General features: G+C 41.1%; 1 protein-coding gene across 2 annotated transcripts; it reads right to left on the bottom strand.

Moving 5' to 3' along the window:
* Positions 1 to 11153: 11153 nt before the first annotated feature.
* Positions 11154 to 19565, bottom strand: lhx1 (LIM homeobox 1). 2 transcript variants are annotated; one of them, XM_023351640.1, is made up of 5 exons: positions 18613 to 19565; positions 16654 to 16877; positions 15791 to 16074; positions 13965 to 14091; positions 11154 to 13093 (listed from the first exon to the last, which is right to left on the bottom strand). In XM_023351640.1, exons 1-5 carry the CDS (start codon positions 18780 to 18782, stop codon positions 12714 to 12716), a joined length of 1185 nt encoding a protein of 394 aa, XP_023207408.1. In that variant the 5' UTR covers positions 18783 to 19565; the 3' UTR covers positions 11154 to 12713. The 2 variants fall into 2 exon arrangements, with proteins under 2 accessions (XP_023207408.1, XP_005813915.1); XM_005813858.2 differs by having other exon boundaries at positions 13926 to 14091; positions 18613 to 19564.
* Between the last annotated feature and the right edge of the window lie 102 nt (positions 19566 to 19667).

Genomic DNA, 19667 nt, shown 5'->3' with positions numbered 1-19667 from the left:
GGGTGGAGTCTGGAAGACAGCGGAAAACTGCGAACAGGAGGAGATGGTGAGTTCGGGTCAACTGGGAAACGGGAGTTATGATGGAAACAGATCGGTTCTTACGTGGGAAGGAATGATCACAATCAGGGAGATAGTCTGTGGGTTCCTAAGCAGGGAGGCTGCGGTGGAGGGCGGGCAGGTAAGTGATGTCTTGACGGAGGTGGAGGCGGGGTCCGACTGCCAGCCGATGACAACTGAGACTCTTGAGATCTGACAGGAGAGGTGAAGACGGAACTCGGGCAACCAGTGGGTAACGTCCACGGCGTCACGAGGAGGGCTTTAACCAAAAAGCCAGGATGAAAGTCACTCTGGGGAATCCAAATGGTCTCGAGGCGAAAACGATTCCTGAAGAGCACAGAGGACCACGAAGAGTTACTTAGAGGAAAAACAAACTCAGAGGACTAACCTCGAGGGGCTCAGTGTACCAAGTAGGTAAAACACTCCGGCGTCGAAGTGCTGGCAGTCAGCTTCTTTAACCTCCAGAGGATGATGAGATAACGACCGCCAGGTGCGTAAAACCCCTGGGCGCGCCTCCCAGGTAGACAGCCTCTGGCTCCATCTAGTGGGCCACAGTGATGCTACAGACTGACACCAGGAAGAGGGGAAAAGAAAAACAAAAGGAGAAAAAAAAAAGGACCAAGACCCCCAGAACCCGACATTATTATTATCATTCTTATTTTTTATTTTAGAACAAAAAATTATGATAACCTAATCTACTAACTGATAATATTTAGTTGATAACACATGACAGAGGCTGCAAGGCAGGTGACGTGTCTTGCCCAAAGACACAACGACAGAGGCAGGTGGAGCGGGAGTTGAACCGGCAACAATGCACTAAATGCTCATCAGCTGGCACATTGACAACCAGGACAGATTAGTGTGCAAATGCAATATCCACTCTCCACCAAGTGAATTAATTATCTAATGATTTTAAATTTGTTAGGCACATGAGGTTTGAGTTGCAAATCTCTATTTAATCCAGGTATTCCCCCCTCAGGATAAGCAAAGGATTGCTGTAATTAGCTTCATGGCTTTGTGTGATGGTACTGTAACATGGCGCCAAACACCTGAAGGTGAAGTTATTGTGGGTTTGGATAACAAAGGCTTTCTGAAGAGGTTCTATGTAGCTACACTCTCAAAGACACACAGATAATATGACAACAGAGAATCCAAAGAAAATAACAAGAAAAAAAGCTATTTGCTCAAGTGTCAGAAGCAAATTACATTTTAAATATCATCTTTGAGTTTTTTATTTTTTTTATTTTTATGTAAACAGATGGGCTTAACCAACATATGAAAACACTGACATAAACCTGCACACATACAGGTCGTTTATGTGCAGAACTAATGTGTGAAATCTATGTTATTCCTCTCACCTGTAAAATGAGACACCAAGTTGTAGCAAAGTACTAGAATTCTAGGCTATTTCCAAAATCTACTATTTGGGACCATTACAGTAAAAGAAAGGCAGAACAAACCAAAGCTTTATGTTGTATCAGCAATCAGCTGCATCATTCAATCTGCATAAACAGTTATACAGAAACTTAATAAATGTAATACAAAAGCAAACAAAAGAATAATAGTAAATATGTATGAATCTAATGTTATATAATGAGTTTATTAATTGACAAAATCAAAGCACAATTCCAGATATCTCTATACTGGCTACTTTTTTGTTGGCTAAAACTATTAATGAGATCATATTATCATCAGATAATATGGCATAATGCTTTCAGTTTTATTGTTGAGCTTAAAGCAAAGAAGAAGATGTAGTAAAGTTTAGAGCAATGGGTCATCACAAAGCTTGGTTGTGTGTGGACAGCAAGTGACCCACTCCTGTAATAAGCAGCTGTCTTCTTGCAGGAAGGATGTTGTGGCATTTTTCTGTAGAACATATCTATATTACAGAGCACACAGCTTTAATTAAACTCGTAATTAGAACTCCTTGTTTTGATACGTAGATATTTGGACTTTTAAGCTATGTTCACACAGCAGGTCTTGATCGCTATTCCAATTTTATTTTATGAAATCTTTTTATTTTTGTGTGGTCCATAGTACCAGACCATTTAACTACTAGCTAAATGTGTCTGAAATCATATTTCTGTGTGAATGTTGATGTCACACATCATTGCACCGTTTACAGGAGTAACAATGGATACCACAAAATCACAACATAAGAAAGGATGCTAAGAAAAAGAAGGCACAACTAATATCAAATACCCTTTTGTGGAGTCTTGACAGCAAATTCCATAGAAAAACCTGTCTGGATCAGGAGTGGTGAGATTGTGACTTGATGCTCTTCAGTGACACAGATTTCTTCCATAATATCTGTGAAGGATTTACCCCCCTCAACAGGTGTTGTTGTTTTTTTGTGCTTCCTGTATTGTTGCTTTATTTAATATTTTGTTTTGATCATCCTCTCTTTCCTTTGAGGTCATGTGTTGCCATGGAGGCGCGCCCATGAGCAGTGATGCCTAGGACCTGGTGTTTCCAAATTACCTTACTGGGAAGGTCCATTGTTTGAGAAGGAGAGATGTTTGTTTTATTTTTTGTTTGGTCCCAGCTTATTTTTGTTCGTGTTAAATTGTTAGTTGTAATTCTGTGAATATTTGTTTAGGAATATTGTTTAGCACAAATGTTTGTTCTTTTGTTTACCTGGAAATCTAATTGTTGTCTCCGCCCCTTAATTAGTCCTGGCCATGCTTTAAAAGCCAGGTGGTTTGAATCAGAGGGGTGGCTCCCTCTTGTTTGGAATGTTTGTCAGTTTGAAAATGGTCATGTAATGTGCAAAGAACTGATAAAGAAAAGTTTAGAGCTCTATAATGGCTGGACTTGTCTGATTTTGGATCGCAAACCAACAATATCATAATAATACTTTTCCGGTATTGTTTACGTCCAGATTTACTGAGTCTGTCTTCATCTGGGATAGTGGTAATCAGTGAAGTAGAAATCATATAAAATGTGACCGTTCAGACTGCAGACATTAAAAAAAAAATACCAGACACGTATCTAATTTAGTACCATGTATGGAAGTGACGCAAATCAGACAAAAAAGATCAGAATTAGACAGTCAAGAAAGGTTGGATATGGGTCGCTTCTTGGCAAAACATTGGGTCTGGGCCAATTTACTTGCTATGTGAATGTAGCCTTAGTTTCATTTATGTTTTTTAAAGGTTTTATTGGCTCTAGTGGCCTTTAATTGAGAGTGGTTAGACAGGAAAGAGGGTAATGAGAGAGAAAGAAGACAGGACAGGACTCGAACCTATGACATTTGAGTTGAGCACTAAAGCCTCCATTTGTGGGTTGTGCTTTACCTCTGCGCCACCACAGCACCATATTTCTGTTTAGACCATTTCTTTATTTTTTATTGTCTGATATGTTGCCATTTTAGTTCATCTCTTGTGTTAGTCAATTTTTTCGTATTGGGCTTTGGATGTGTTTCTTTAGATTAGTTTTTATTCCTGTTTGCTGTTTATATCAGGGTTCAGTTCCTTCACCCTTGTTCATTTTCTTTCCTTCACTTGACCCTCATCCTAACATTCTGCTCCCCTTCCAGTTGTTTCTCATTTTGCCTTTGCTCCTGCCTGCTCCCTTCCACAGGTGCCCCCAGTAATCTCTGATTAGTCCCTCTTGTTCTTTGTTCTTGTTGTTTCTTGTTCAGTGAAGAAAGATGCAGGGACAACAAGAAACCAAGTAGAAATTTGTTCTGTAATATGGATTATGACCATAAATCATCAAAGGGAAGACTAACTTTATGGTTTTAGCTTGATTAAATTAGCCTTATTTTTTCAATTCACCGGCTGCTGGTTCAGTCAATTTTACATGTAGAACAATGATGCTGTGGCTAAGATGGTAGTTCCTGAGCATAGCTGCACATGTGGGTACAGCATTATGTACAAACATGTGGCTAGCACTACTTTGAGTAGTAGCCTCATGCCGTCATTGTAAGTCACACAAAGTTTCTGCAGGCTGATTTTTTTATATCATTGACACAGATGGACAGTGTATAGTGGAGTACAAAAAGCTTGAAGCGTGAAGATAGTCCAGTAGAGCTATCTTCACAGAGGATGAACACATACCAAACTTTTTGATCAGAATATTAGCTTGTGCATACATCACACGGTACTGTCACAATCATCAGACAGGTTATCATTTATGTAATGTCCCAAATATTTAACTTTGCAGCATATGTTGAGAACAGTACCAGATTTACCGAAGTCAAGGGTTATCAGATGCTTTTCTGCCTTACTTCCAACAATCATAATATTGCTTTTCTTAGCATTAAATTTAATGCTAAAAACACAACCATATTGGGAGCAGACCCTTAGTAATTGTTCAAGGCCAGAACTATATGGGCATAGTGCAAAATTATTTCAGCAATATTTTAGGACTGCAAATATAGATTTTTAAGAAGCTGGTATTTTCTCTTTTGGTGCGAGGGTCACCACAGTACCCTCGCACCAAAAGGGTACTGTGGTGCGAGGTGTTTTACTTTCACAATACATTTCTTCTTGTTTAATTCAATAAAACAGGAATTAAATGGCAAATGGCAAAAAGTATTATGCCATTTGTACACAAGACAAAGAAGAGCATGTCAAAGCAAATATTGTTTTTGTTGTAAGCAATTTTGTATAATCGTTGGGTGGTTAATACTGCAAAGTACATTTCCTTTCAACTATAAAAGACAAGAAACGCACAAATGCAAAAAGCAGCTTGAGTAAATTATGAACAGATTTTGCACTCAACTGTGTATTCCATATAATATCATGATGAGAAATTGCCAGTGCAATCATACACAAACAACTCATTGAGAAAACCCTTGCCTTGAGCAAAAAACACAGCAGTTGGTCTCCAATATGTGAATGACAAATGACTATAACTCAGTGGGTCAGATGGTGCAGACACACTCCATGCTCTGTGCTAATCAGGCCAACCTACAGACCTCAGATACCATCAGGACATCCTCCAGGGGGAAATTAGTACTTTCCACTTTGCTAAACGAGTATACTTTCCTCCCTGGGTGAATGTATTGTTTGCTCTATGGGTAATTTCCTTATGTAAATTGTACCACAGTGAGTCACATACCAATTATAAGGAAAACATTCAGTTTCATACTGACACTGAGAAGCAAATCAAAGGCACATTTACAAACATTTTTCTCAAAGTGGAGCTCAATATTCTACATGCTGTGACTGATTCAACCATCAAGGTATGAGGTGAGGCGTGTATGAAAACTGGTGTTAGTTAAGGCCAAAGACATCAAACTGAAGACTGTGAAGTAAAGTAGTTAGGAAGAAGTTGTTTGTTTCAAATGTGTTCTGGAGCCTTACAAGGATTTTCTCCTTCAAAAACAGTTGAGTTTATCCTAAATGTGAGTGTGAGCTCATGAGAGCATAGCCTTTGCGTACCCTCTGGGATGCCAGTTGGCCCCACATATCACCTGTTAATTGTGCTTTCTCTTGGTATTTGTAAATTGGATTTTCCAATTATGAAGTCAGAAAAACAGTAAGAACGCCCCCTGAAGTCAGAATTTCAATTGGGAGATTTGAAGCTAACCGAGATTAGTATCCAATATTATGGTGCGAATGAAAGAACTGGTCAAAGTTCCCAACATAAACTATTTATTAGCACTTCTGACAATTTCTTTCTCATTAAACCACTGGTACATGTAGTGCTTCAAACTATTTGTGAACATGTTCCTTTTAGTTGAGTAGTAGAAAGAAATATATTAGTATTGGCTTGTTTTGCAAACAGTTGTTAGAGCCAAAACAAATAGAGAATTCCACAGTTTTGCAGCGTAGAACTGGAATAATATTACCTTTGAATTGATACAAAATTCAGGGCTCCTCCATGGTCAGAAAGAAAGAATAGTCAGAGACAATGGAGAGAGACATTTTGAGAGCAGTCAAAGGGATAGAATCTCCAGTGAAGATGTTTAAGAGAGAGATTGTGAAAGAGCCAGGAAGTGGCAAATATCAAGCCAAATCAGCCTGACGGCAGTCCACACCAGCAAGTTCTGAGCAAGACTCTGTTTCAGGAGAGGTGTTTTAGGGAATATCATTGGGTATTGTATGTGCCCAATATAGTAGAAATATATTTCATTAATACAAATGAAATATGTTGATAAGTGCTCCATTTATTACTAATTAAAGGCAACTTTAAACAGGTGGGTTGTAGCCCTGACTTTAAGGAACTCGGTGTTTCGGCTCTTTTGCAGTGTTCCAGATTTGTGGTGCATAAAAGCAGGCAGGACAGGCGAAGTGTCTTGCCCAAGGAAATAATGAGGGAGTCGGACAGAGAGGGCTTGAACAAGTAAGCCACCAATTACCACCGTTGCCACCATCGGCTGTCACGGATTGCAGCAGAAATACAATTCAGGGGAATAGATCTGATGAAAAATGTAATCAGGTTTACACAACTATCTGTGACAAGACAGACGTTTGAGATGGACATTGAGTCTATCCAGACCCTCAAAACACTACACAGGAAATTGTCCTGTATTCACACCAACATCCACTGAAGAGTTCTACAGAATTGAATTCTTCAAACCATTCAATGAGGTTGATGTACAACTGGCAGAATGGTTTGACCAGCACAACTTCCATATTTTCAGTAAGCTAGAAAGGGTGTTTATTTTTGGGAATGTACAGCATGTTGTCAGTGGTTAAACAAAATTAATCAACTGGAGGAACAGCTGGCAATGTTTAAGTCAAAGTGTCCTTGCAACACAGTTATGGAAGCAGCAGAGACACAGATATACGCTGCCAGAGGTCTGTGCTCTATTAGGTGTTGGTCAGGCTACTTCTTGTTGTGCCATGCTCTTCAGCTCAGGCTGAAAAATATTTTAGTGCTTTAAAAAAGGTTAAGACATGGTTTTGCTCTTCCATAAAACAGTAACATTTGAACAATGTAGCTGTTTGCCACTTTCACCAAGATCGACTTGATCAGATAGACATGACCAGAGATTTGCCATGTTTGGTGTCTGTATTTGACAGAAGGCAGCAGATTTTGGGAAGGTTTGCCCAGTTTATGCAGGAAGAACTTGTTTCATCTTTTTCCTTAGATTTTAAATGCCTAACTATTGAAGGGAAAACATTAAAAGAGAAATGTGATGTTAGGGAGAACAAACGTAAGTAACAGGTTTTCTAGAAAGTAAAATTGGGATGTTCTGTGTTTAGGGAAGGTGAACAATGGGGAAATGGAGAATGATGTCTTTCCAAGCCTATTGTTAAGAATAAGGGAATAAAAGTTATGTAGTGGTAAAAATTGTGGTGGCACCAAAGTTGAAAACAATCTGTAGATGTGTAAACTGAAAAAAATAATGTATTTCGTGTTATCACACACAACATTGTACTGTATGATATCATGTCAGTTTTTTTCTCATGAGTATACCTACAACTAACTCAGAAATAAATTCACTATTTGTGCATGCTAACATTGCACCTCTTCATTTTGTGAAGACACTATGTACTTGATTTGAAATATGACATCTGTGTGATGTCATATTTCAGCCATATTAAAGTTGAATTTACTTTATGTTTTTTTGGAAAGTGCCTTGAGACGATATTTAATGTGAATTGGTGCTAAAGAAATAAACATGAATTGAAGAGGTACAGAATGATCGTACATAACACTTTCAGTTCAAAGAACTGCAAAAACAGTTATACTTTCGAACTGGAAGAATAAAAATACTTTCTAGAAATGTCTGTTCATTCTAAAAACCACGTTGTCCTCCCTTCATACTCACCGGGTTGGAGTCCTCTTTGTTGGATGGATTCTGAAAATCCGACAGAAGGGTTAGGGTTAGGCACACAGAAGCAATGCACTTTTTTGTCCCTGTTGCACAAACTTCTCAGATGGCTCTGGAAGTGATCACCTACACTATCAGCTGCTTTGTGTTCCAGCCACATGGGTAGCAGAAGAAACACCATGGCAACAAAATTGTATATATGGAAGTATCACCTGTCGAGTCAGTGGTACAGGGACATTATGCTAGTCTGCAATCTGGATCATCATAATTGGGCTGACATGATGCATTTATTTTGGGGCAAATTCAAATTCAGGTGTGTTGTGTTTAGAGACTCCCTTTAATCAACACAACGCAGCAACTCAAGAACTACTTCCTCCCTTTTTATGAGTCTAAAACATACACACAGCAGGGTGTCTCGCTCATAGCAATCACCTTCATAATAATAGTCTACATTTACTTCATCAGTCAGAAATCAAATACTGACAGCCACCAGTGGTGCTTTTTGAGAGACTTTCTGTTAAATATTGAGATCTTGTGATTTGCTTCCCCAGCAACAGAAACTACAATGACATAGTTGTATTTGCTTATATCGACAGTTAAGGTGATAATTAGATTAGATGATATTCACCACATGGTAAGTAGTCAGGAAGCACTTTGGTTTTTTGATTGTTTTGTAGCAGGGGACTTTGAAACTCTTACTAGTTTAACTTTCTGCACACACTGTGTGAATTTGGGTCTAACTATCTCATTGTAGGCCAGGCTACATCAAATATATAGGCATATACACATAATATGCTGTAATTTCACCTTTATCAAGACATGCTATCTGTTACTCTCTTCTCTGGTTTTGCTAAGAAGAACAAAATAAATAGCATCTGGTCTGTAGAACCATCTACCACAGCAGTAAATATAGTTGTTCTCTAACTAACTTTATCAATTGGTCATGTCATTGCAGAAGGATTTTGGTCCAGTCTTCTTTCCCCAAGATTTTGCAGATTTGGATGTCAGCTCAGCACTTCAGTATTTCAGTCTTACTGCAGTCTAGACTTTGCTAGAGCTGCTGCAATGGTTTGTTGATGCTGCCTACTGCAAAGCCAACAAATGGCCCAAAGCTCTCGCCTAATTAGAAGTGGTCACACTTGCAGAAGATAAGCTCATTCACAGCCTTTAATCATCAACACCTGCTTGATATGTTCTGTTAAGCCCAGTAGAAGCAGACTGGGTGTGCCTCAACGTTTCTAAACAAAGCACCTTTTTTAAATAAAGATTGACTGTTTTTGTTAACTTGAGGTTAGATTTGAGTTATTTTTCAACCTTGTAAAAATCAGCTGTCATATTACGTCACATGCAAAGCCTGACAATTAAAGGTGGCTGTGCCTTTTTTTCACAGACTGTTTTTGATAGCTTCTATTTTTCTTGAACGCAGTCCCCAACTTGTAGACTTTAATATCATCTCAGCATCTCCCAGCAGGAAAAATCTCATCAATGGTTCCTGCATACATGCTTCACAAATAATCACACCTGATAAGGGAAACTTTGTTGCTTCCAAAATCTATATGTTTTTATCCCTGATTATTCCTAAACTATTCCTGTAAAACAGGAGTTGTTATTGAAGCTTCCAAACTGAGATCAACCAACCTCCTCCATTCATTAACAGGTTTTTCCCATTTCTACCCAAGAAATTGCTTCCTCCAACATGTATCATTTGTTTTCTCAAAACGAGGCTCTGTGCCATGCTCTTGTGTGCAAACACCACAATCACTCTGAGTGGAGGGGGCGCTTCCAGCTGAGCCACTCTGCATTTAAAGCTAGCAGCCAAATGCTTCTCATTCGAAAAGCGGCTCTGCAAAAAAAACCCTCTCAGTTTGAATGCAAAAATCTTAGTGTTCACCCGCTGGGTCTGTCTTCCTATTGGCACAATATTTTGGCCCCCATTGTAGCCTAAAGTAAACCATTTTGTACCATCCCTCCCTTCGCTCCTCCAAGCATTTATCCCCATGTCAGTTCCCCTCATCATAAACCAGCACATACAGTGGAATTATTTTGGTTCCCAGTGGGTGTGTGGGCTATTTAAACGTCCTGACTCAGAGATTTAAAATGTCATTTAAAACCCATTCACTGCTGTTAAGGCCTGCTTTATTTTTTTTTTTTTTCAGTGTGAGACTACAAGGTCAGTTTCCACCAACAGCTGATGAGTGATCAATACAAGATTTGAATTTAAAGAGCCAGGGTCCCGGGGAGGGAGCAGGGGGGGGGGAGGTCAGTTGCTGGTGCAAGGTGTAACCACGAATAGGGTGGGGGTTGTGAAGTAAGCCTAGGGGCTAAACACAGACCTATATCCCTCTAGCCACCCTTCATCCCCACCTTCCACTCCACCTCCCTAAGCTTGGTTAACTCTCAAGACCATGATTAATTCATGGTGGATTACAGTCTGGAGGCAGGGGAGAAAACTGGGATTGCAAATGGTCCTGGCTGCATGCACTGGGTTAGGGAGATAAAGACTTCCCCAAATTCATGCCACAATCCGGCCGCCTGACTTGCTTTTGCTACATATATGATTTTTTTTTCTCAACCCTCCTGCAAAAGATCACGACAGAGTGTTTGGGTTTCTTGATTACTATGGCATCTATTTTCACCCCAAAAATACGTCCATAAAAATCCCCCCGAGCCACCGTAATGCGCTGCACGAACAGAGCTGCAAGGAATTATAACCCACGCATAGCAAGCAGGAGAGCTGTGGTCACGGCAATTTCCACATTGTCCTTCACAGTTACACAGCTAACTGCTTATACTTACTGGACGACCTCAAGGAAGTAAATGGAAGAATGTGAGAGCGGTGCCAACGCAGTAGAGAAGAATCTGCATCAACTTAAGTTGTGGAGTTACTCCCCCTTGTGTTTGCCACAAATGATTTCTTCTGCTTGGAAAAAATTTAAAATCAGCTAAAAAATATTAGCAAGAACCGGTGCAACAACTTCCAAGCTGGAAGATAAGCATCACGAATCTCCCTACAATACACGCATCTCCACTTCCCCATCAGACACAGGCTTCTGCATTCTCATTTTTTTCCCATCATTTTGCAGTACAAGCTATGTTATTTACACTGAAGCGTTTTTGAATCCCTCTAATCAGAGCTGAGAAGTGTTTGCCACCATGCCTGCAAAGGCCAGTTATTTCACACATAAGCTGAATGCTTACATCAATTTATGTATGAAAAGCATCTATAATGAAATAAGAGATGTTGACCAAGAGGACTCCACTGATCTAACAGTGAACATCTGCATCAGCTCTGCTGTCTATATAGTAATGTGACAATAAAGTGAGGGAAAACTACTCCTGAGAAAATACCTAAAAAGGCATTCTGTATGTTTTCTAGTTTATTAGCAATACAATTCTGTCAACATGTTGAATTTATACAGTGAATGGTCTAATATGCACTGGAGGTCACATAAGCTTCGGTTTATTGAAACAATAAAAGACATATCATGAGGGCTTCATACTCAAAGAGATGTAGCAACTGACAGCTGCATATTTGACCATCAATTTTTAATAGTTTGGATTTTTCTTCTTTGATGACACAAAAATAAAACCTAAATATGTTTATATTAACACTGCATTGTCAGCAGACTAAAAATAATTCAAAGTCAATTTCTCCTCTTTAACACTTAGAATTTGTCCAAACACAAACCGTGACAAGTGCAAAGCACTTTAACAGTATTTGTGCTACAATTTAAAATTTGGCAAATGTCTACTTTTCTTTAGTTTTTATTGTACTTTCCCCCCCCATTTTTCTGTAAACAACATCTTGTACAAACTAGCACAGTGAAGCACAACCCCAGCAAATGGATTTTTATCTCCATACAATATAAATGAAATCAATACAAAAGTTTGGTTGGTTGCTTGGAACATTTTTATAATGATCAAGAGGTTCTAAAACGTGTCGAGACTTCTGGACTCCTGAATTTCTTAGATTACGTAAACAGTTGACTGTTTGAAGTCCTACTTAGAACCCCAGTAGAGTATTTTTAGAAGGTAGACTTCATTTCAATATTTCAAGTTCATCTCCATTTTAAATAAAGGGCTTGCAGTCCACTGGGGTGTTGAACTGGTTTTACTGCATTTTGAAGGCAGCAGTCCTCAGATTTGGTGGAATTAGTGAAATTAAAACAAACACAGAGGCCTTTTGCAGTGAATAAACTGAAGTGTTCCCTGGCCTTCAGCAATGCTTTGTGAAAAGATCAGTATGGCAGAGCCTTGAGAGGCCGAGAGGTCTTAGGAGTGTGTGAATATGTAGGGACCCAATCAGAGTGCCTCTGACACAGTCTGAATGCCACTTAGGCAGGTCAGCGACCCTCAGTCCCTTCCTTCTCTCTGTAAAGCTATCCAAGTCTTTGACAGTAGCAAAACATGTTTTCATGTCTGAGACCTACAACAGAAGTTTTCTCAAAAACGGCTGTGTTGTTTGTCTCTTTTTCAACGCACTTGTAAGTGTGAAGGGATTTGGTTGCAGGGGGCCACTGACAGGAAACAGCAGGGGCAACAGGGCATCCTGTGGGTCCAAATAAAGCAGGACGGGGGCTGTTTATCAGTCCTGGCCAGTTACTTTTTTTTCTTTTGTAAATAAGGTTTTCTGGATGATGTAGTATGGGTGATGGATTAAACAAAAAAGAAAGCCATTAAACCACCCACACACATACAATAATGAACACCATGTTTTTAGCACAATTTTATGAGTCATCAGTTTTTCAAGAAAAAAAAATGAATAAAATGAGAAAATGCAACATAAATAAATAAATATATTTAAAAAAAAAACAGTCTATAAAGTTGCCCCTAACCCTGTCATTTTCCTGGACCCTACTCTGAGGGTCCACAACAACATCCTCCGTCTGTGAGTGTCTGGCTTTTAGTCCTCTGTGCCAGAAAGCTACCACACAGTGCCCTCGTTCATTTCTGAGGCTTGGTGAGACAGGTGGTTGTTGTATCCGCTGCCATTCAGTGACAGTGAGGTAAAGGGCGGACTAGGGCCAAACACTTCAGAAGAGATGCTGTGCAAGGGCCCCGGGATTCCAGGCTCTGGGCTGGGAGAGTCCCCTGGGTGGTGAGACATGATATCAGAGAAGCGTTGTACGTCACTGGAAGGGTGGTGGCCCGGCAGGGGGTGGTCCATACCCCCGAGAGGGGTGCCTGTGGGGCCCGAGGAGGGGACGAAGGGTAGATCAACTGGTGTCTGGGCCTGTGACGATGGAGGGCCCTGAGGGAAAAAGTCGTAGTTCCCTCCCGGGCCGTAGTACTCACTTTGATAATCTACAGATCCAAGAGCAGAGGAAAATAAAAATCAGCATCAGCTCTGATTGAGAACAATGTGAGAGCAGAAACGAGTCCAGGAAGCCTGAGAAACTTATTGAACAGACATCGCCTGATTTGTATGAAAGACAGAGAGGGAGAGACCCTCGCTATGCTGCATTAGTCACAGACCATGTTATACTTAAATCAAAACTGCAATTGGGTGGAGAGAACGTAGTGAGAAAATTAATTAAAATGGGGGCCATTTCATCAGTGGTTCTACCTACTGAGATTAACTTTTTTTTTTAAACTCAAAAGAATAATATTACAGACCCCTTTTTTCAGCAAGAAGAAAAGAGAAAATTATCTGATACTTCAGAGCTCTAGAAATAAAAAGAAGCTATTTTTATCAAATAGTTCTGCTGTAAATGAGCTTTTCTTCTCAGCCTGTGTATACTGTAAGTTAACTTCCCTGGAATAAAACAGATGCTTTTATTTTCAAATAAACTTTCTAGTGCTAATGCACAGGTCTTGCTAAAATAATAAAAGCAGGAAATCGTTTCAATATTTTGGATCTGGTTGTTTGAAATATCATTTGTAAAGAATACACAGTTTAATTTAAAGTTCTTTTGTGAATACAGTTGTTGTTACCCAGTTGCGTTTTTATGTCTATTTTCTTTGTACAGAGCAAAAAATAACAAAAAGGAATCTACAGAACATTTAATTAAAAAAACAACAATTTCCTAGCATTTGATTAAGAACCGCTTGACTAAAACTTCGATTGTAAAATGTGCCCATATTTGATCAGATTCACTAAATGACATATCAGTTTTGCTTTGCACCTAATCCGTACCTCCATAATAGGAGAAGGGCCCGTTGGGGATGAGCTCACCAGGCTCCAGTCGGTCCACTAACGTCCTCATCCGCCTCGGGCTCCGGAAGAACGCGTGCCTCCGCGCGCCTAACGCGCTCAGCTGCTTCATACGCCTCTCTTTGGAACGTCGGTTCTGGAACCAGACCTGCACGTGAACACGAAGATACATCCGTTACGTCCCGCCACAAGGCTGCTGCTGCTGCTGCTGCTGCTGCTGCTGCTTCTGCTGCTGCTGCTGCTGCTGCTGCTGCTGCTGCTGCTGCTGCTGCTGCTGCTGCATGGCATCGTTTTGGTTTTAGGTCAATATTTTGTGCAAGAGATTGAAATGGGGGGACGGAGGGGTGCGGAGAGGTTGCTGTGAATAATATATCTAATCGACCATAACTTTGATTTTTGATTTTTTTTTTTTTTTTGTAAATATGTTGCGCAAATAATCGTCAGTGTGCAAATATGTCCTCATTGAAAGCAACGAGTAAACAAGCTTGGTGTTTGCTTTGGCACCTGCTCCGCCGCGGCTCCACTAACTGCGCTCTTTGTGTGTTTTGCAGCATGCGTGATGATCTGATACATTAAATCCTCGAGGCTCTGCGGTGATGGGGACTGCGGCCAATTATCCGCACAGGACTCAGAGTCACATCTAACCTGCCTAATGATCTTTTAACCCCCCATTTACTCCGACTGAAGGCGACAGCGGGGGGACTTCAAATCTCCAATTAATACTTAATAGGAGGGTTGTTACCGATATATTACTGGGTTATCATTTTATAATCTATAGAGCAGCTTCCTTTAATTATGCTTCACCCTGCACACCTACTCCGGATCCCTCGTGCTTCCACATGTTACAAAACCGTTTTATTACTTTATACTCTCAGCAAAACCCTGTAAGCTCCCAACGCACCTCACAATATTCTAATAATAATAATAATAATAATAATAATAATAATAATAATATTTTCCATTTTTAATTCATGAATGTAAAACTTAAAATAATCGTACAAAGCCTTGCTTTAGTGCACTTTACTGCTGCGGCTGCCTACAGATAAATTATGATTATTACAATAATATTGCTAATTATCTGTCGGCCCTTGTGTAACTCCGGGTTATGAGGAGACAGTCTTGAAGACTCTTGAAACAGATTTGCGCTTTTCCACTTGGCTGGAGAGGCTCCCAGCATGGCTAAACGTGGTTGCAAAGCGTGATGGCTGCGCTGTGCCAGAACTCCCAGCGCTCCCAGCAGCCGGCACCAGTTGGCGGCTTTCGCCCCGTTGCGCGGGGCCAACAAACAGAAACCTCCCCTATAAATTAGCCCATTTCCAAATGGAGCTGACTATTTGAGCCAATGTTCAGTTCTAATGAGTTCAACGTGAGCGCGGTGTTTGCAGGGAGGAGGTCTCTCTTAACGAGGGGTGAAGGAGGTGAGAGGTCTGCGGTGCAGAGGAGAGGAGAGGAGAGGAGAGGAGAGGAGAGGAGAGGAGAGGAGAGGAGAGGAGAGGAGAGGAGAGGAGAGGAGAGGAGAGGAGAGGAGAGGAGAGGAGAGGAGAGGAGAGGAGAGGAGAGGAGAGGAGAGGAGAGGAGAGGAGAGGGCCCCTCCGGGATAAGTCCTGTCCCACCATCGCAGACTGGTATCTTGGCAAAGATTTTTTTTTTAATAAAATGCAATCTGTTACTTCACACCTATTAGGCTTATCGCTGCCTGACACCATTTAGAGAAGAGAAGGTGTGAGGGTCACCTCTGCTCACGTTCAGGTGGCCCGTCAGTGTGGCGTTCAGTATGTTTAGGGACAATTAGGAATCCTGAATTTATTTATTTATTTTTAACACAAATACCCTGACGCTCCCCTCACCTGGATGACCCTCATGTTGAGGCCGGTCTCCTGAGCCAGCTGCTCCCGGATGTGTCGTGTGGGTTTCGGGGTGGCAGCGAACGCCGCCTTCAGGGTCTCGAGCTGCTTGGCCTTAATGGTGGTCCGAGGGCCGCGCCGCTTTCCGCCCAGGTTCTGGTCGTCGTTCTCGTTGTTGACCGTCTCCTTGTCGGAGAGGGCCGCCATCTCCGTGTCTTTTAGGACAACGTCGTCCTGGAGCTGGTCCTGAGAGTCCGGAGATAAACTGGGATCGCTGCATGCCGTCACTATAGTGGAAACGGGACAGGACGGGACGGGAGGACGTCCACGCCGTTCATTACTGGGGACTGTCACTGGTGACATACTGGTCAGTTGATGGTGGCTGACCAGAGATCCCTGGGACAAACATGCAACCTTACAGCAGATTGCAAAGAATGCCTTCTAAATGACCAAACGACTGTCTGTTTTTACATTGTTAACAAACTGTTTTTATAGCAAGAATAGGAAGAATTCTAATTTAAACATCTGACATCAGGTTTTCTGATCACCTCATCAATACCCAAACCGATCCAGACACCAAAAACACTGAGCTGCGGATAAACACCATCAATAATAATAATAATAATAATAATAATAATAATAATAATAATAATAATAGCGGTAGAGTCAACAACTCTCCGGGGTTATTTGGGCGTCGTCTAATTCCTGGTCCTTCACGTAAAAACGTTAATGTGAAGCTCAACTCATCATCATCATTTACTGCAATTCAAATCCACATTCATTCATTCATTCATTCATTTGCGTAAAAAAATGTGCTCACGCACATGCAGACACAAACATGCACGCGCCCACGACAGCCACCTTACCTGAGAGGAGGTTCGTGTCTTTTACACTCATGTTACTGAGGTAATCGTCCTTACAAACAAATTTGTTCTCGTCTATGATGTAGAGCTCTTCGCCAGTGGAGAGCTGCTTATTGCACATCATGCAGGTGAAACAGTTGAGGTGGAACACTTTGCTCCGGGCCCTCCGGACCAGGTCGTTCGGAGAAATTCCCTGCGAGCAGCCGCCACATTTGGTACCGAACCGCCTGAAGAAAGAGAAACAAACAAGTGTGGTTACAGCCGCTTTTAATTACTCGTTTTCCTTTCCTTTTTTTTTTTGTTTGTTTTGTTTTAACTGTTTAAAATTTTGACACCTTGGTGAATGCTGGAGGCTTTACGAGGGCTGATTAAATGCAATTAATGTCAAAACTTTTGTGTCCACACACATCCTTTACCTAAAAAAAATAAGACGAAATGAAAATAAATGAAATGAAATAAAGCTAAAACTGAGAAAATATGCTAATGAACTTATTGTCGGCGGAACAGAAATTATTATAATTTCAGGATGTTTTTAAGTGGATATAAAATTGTGATTTTGTAAGTGGGCCTTTAAAAAAATGGTTCCTATAGAAATCAGTTAACCAAGACAAAAGGAATGTAGTATAAACGAACCCACTAATATTCAGAGAACTACTAGTTAATCACTATTTATCAAAAATTAAATGCAATATGCACAATTTATCTCTCACCTCTAACCGTACTTCTATTATTATTATTATTATTATTATTATTATTATTATTATTATTATTATTATTATTATTATTATTATTATTATTATTAATAATAAACATAACGATAGTTATCATAATAACTATTGTCATCACTACAATAATATCAACATTACTACTAATAATAGTATTAGTAATAATAATATTTGAACAATAGTTTATTTTTAACGCCATTGCATCGTCTTTGCATCGTTTTCTTTAATTTTCAACTATCTTTAAATCTTCCCACATGTTGAAAGCCGCCTTCTCTCCTGCATCACTTCTTCTTCACATCCTCCAGTAAAGTGGTGTTTTCCTTTAACGCTGACTTGCTCTGAATAAATGGACACGTTAGTTCAAAAGGATGATAAAGGGGAAACAGCCAAAGCTCTCCCCGTTCAACTTTGTATATTGGCTGCTGTGGATGTTGACAAAGCGTCTGGTTGTTTTGTCTGTGGACTTGATCTTCTCGACCAGTTCACTATTCAAATCCACTTATCACGTCCTCCTCAGTCGGACTGGGCAAACAGCGCGGGCCAGCGGGCTGACCCAGTCCGGGTTTGATCCTCGATGTTAGAAAAAATACACCCAGGTGTGATTTCCTCGCTTCCCCCAACAAACCGCCCCCTGTTTTCACGCTTCACCTTGCTGAGAGAGAAGCGCACACGCGTTGGATGTTCCTCCTGTCCTTTTGTTTTTGTTTCCCATTGAATTCCGAATAAGCTTTAAATTAATCACACGCTAATCAAAGCCCGTTGTCTCCAGGTGCTGAGTGCGACTTTGTCGTTTTTGAGTAAAATGATCTGACAAATACACTCTGCTTTAAAAAAAAACATATCTGATAGGTTTAATGCTGTTTAATGACCTTTACTCCCTTTCTATTCTTATTTTTATGTCAACCTACTTGTCTTTTTTTTGGTTTGTTTGTTCGTTTTTTTTGTTTGTTTGTTTTTGTTTTTAGGACACCAGTTTTACTGTATGTCCAGAAAAAATAAAAATACTCTACATACATATAAAAACTTTTAAATATTCCTATTGATATTTAAAATTTAGACTGTTTCAATTGACTTTAGGGACATCTTTTACTATTTCTGCTGAATCTGAATTTTCTGAATTAATATCCATAGTGTATCCGTTCCTGTTCCTGTTTTCCTGCCGTTTCAACACAAGAACTGCTCCCACTAAAAACAAACTGGTGCCGGTGAGTTTCTCCAGCATCACCCCCAGGCTTACCTAAAAAAGTCGTTTTTGCAGTACAGTCTCCCCTCTCTAGAAAAACACTTCTCGGTCAGATTACATTTGCACTCGCAGCACTGCACGCACTTGACGTGCCAGGCTCTGTCTAGCACGTTGAGCAGGAAGCGGTCCAGGATAGGCCTCTCGCAGCCGGCGCAGTGGACCATGGCTTCGGCTGGGCTCGCGGCAACCCCCCACGAGCGACGCGCACGCACAAACCCAATCACCGGCGCAGGCCGAGCATTGACCGAGTGTTTGAGTTCTGCCTCTGCTGATTCCGCCTCCAGCTCCGGGGTCAGTGTTCGCGGAGAGGCCAGTCGATCAGCTGTCACTACAGATCTCTCCCCGTATGCGTAAAAAAAAACAGGCTCCGTCTGAAGAGGAAATACAAGAGCAGAAGGCGCCGAAGGTCCTCAGTGGTATGAAACAACTGGGGAATCAGTCCCGTTAGTGGGCCCGAGGCAAAAATTCTGAATTCAGATCTGATACAGATGATGGGCTCAGGAGGCAGCTTGTTCTTCCCGGCGATCTTGGAGGCGACGCATCGGTCAGCAGGCGGAGCGGCCGCCGGTCAGGAGCACAGGCACGTTTAACAAACCGCTGTCAGATCATAGTTTTCACACAGTCATTCGGTTGGTTTTTACGTGGCAGCGTATCCAGTCCTTCAAAGGAGAAGCAAGAAACAAAAAGAAGCCAAAAAGAAAAAAAGAAAAAAAAAAGAAAAAAAAAGATTTTATCAAAGAGTGTTTTCCCCTCCGGCTCTGCGGGCTGATCCTGGAGCTGTGCTGCCAGCGGCGCGATGCTGGGATGCCCACCTCAGTCTCCGGTACGGTGCGTGTGCCGGGATGCGCTGGGGTCTCCGGTTCACTGTCTTGCTCCTAAAGCTCCAACACCAGCCTTATTCCCGTCCTCCTGACGTCAGGTGGCGGCCGGACCAATCAGCGCGGAGCCACGCGAGGAGCCATCAAACCTCCCCATCAAAACCCAGCAAGTGCTCTGCCTGCTATTTATGCCGCACACTCAGGACACCAATTGTCAAAAAATTTCCCCTG

The sequence above is a fragment of the Xiphophorus maculatus genome, chromosome 18 (assembly GCF_002775205.1).
Source record: "Xiphophorus maculatus strain JP 163 A chromosome 18, X_maculatus-5.0-male, whole genome shotgun sequence".
NCBI lineage: Eukaryota > Metazoa > Chordata > Actinopteri > Cyprinodontiformes > Poeciliidae > Xiphophorus > Xiphophorus maculatus.
This window is presented reverse-complemented; position numbering and strand designations above follow the sequence as displayed.

Excerpts from the sequence above, each read along its gene's own strand:
- lhx1 (XM_005813858.2), bottom strand. The coding sequence starts at position 18,782 with ATGGTCCACTGCGCCGGCTGCGAGAGGCCTATCCTGGACCGCTTCCTG. Across the intron at positions 14,092-15,790 it reads TCAACATGAGGGTCATCCAG|GTCTGGTTCCAGAACCGACG; the intron begins GTGAGGGGAGCG and ends GTTCACGTGCAG. Across the intron at positions 13,094-13,925 it reads GCCCTTCTCCTATTATGGAG|ATTATCAAAGTGAGTACTAC; the intron begins GTACGGATTAGG and ends TTGGATCTGTAG.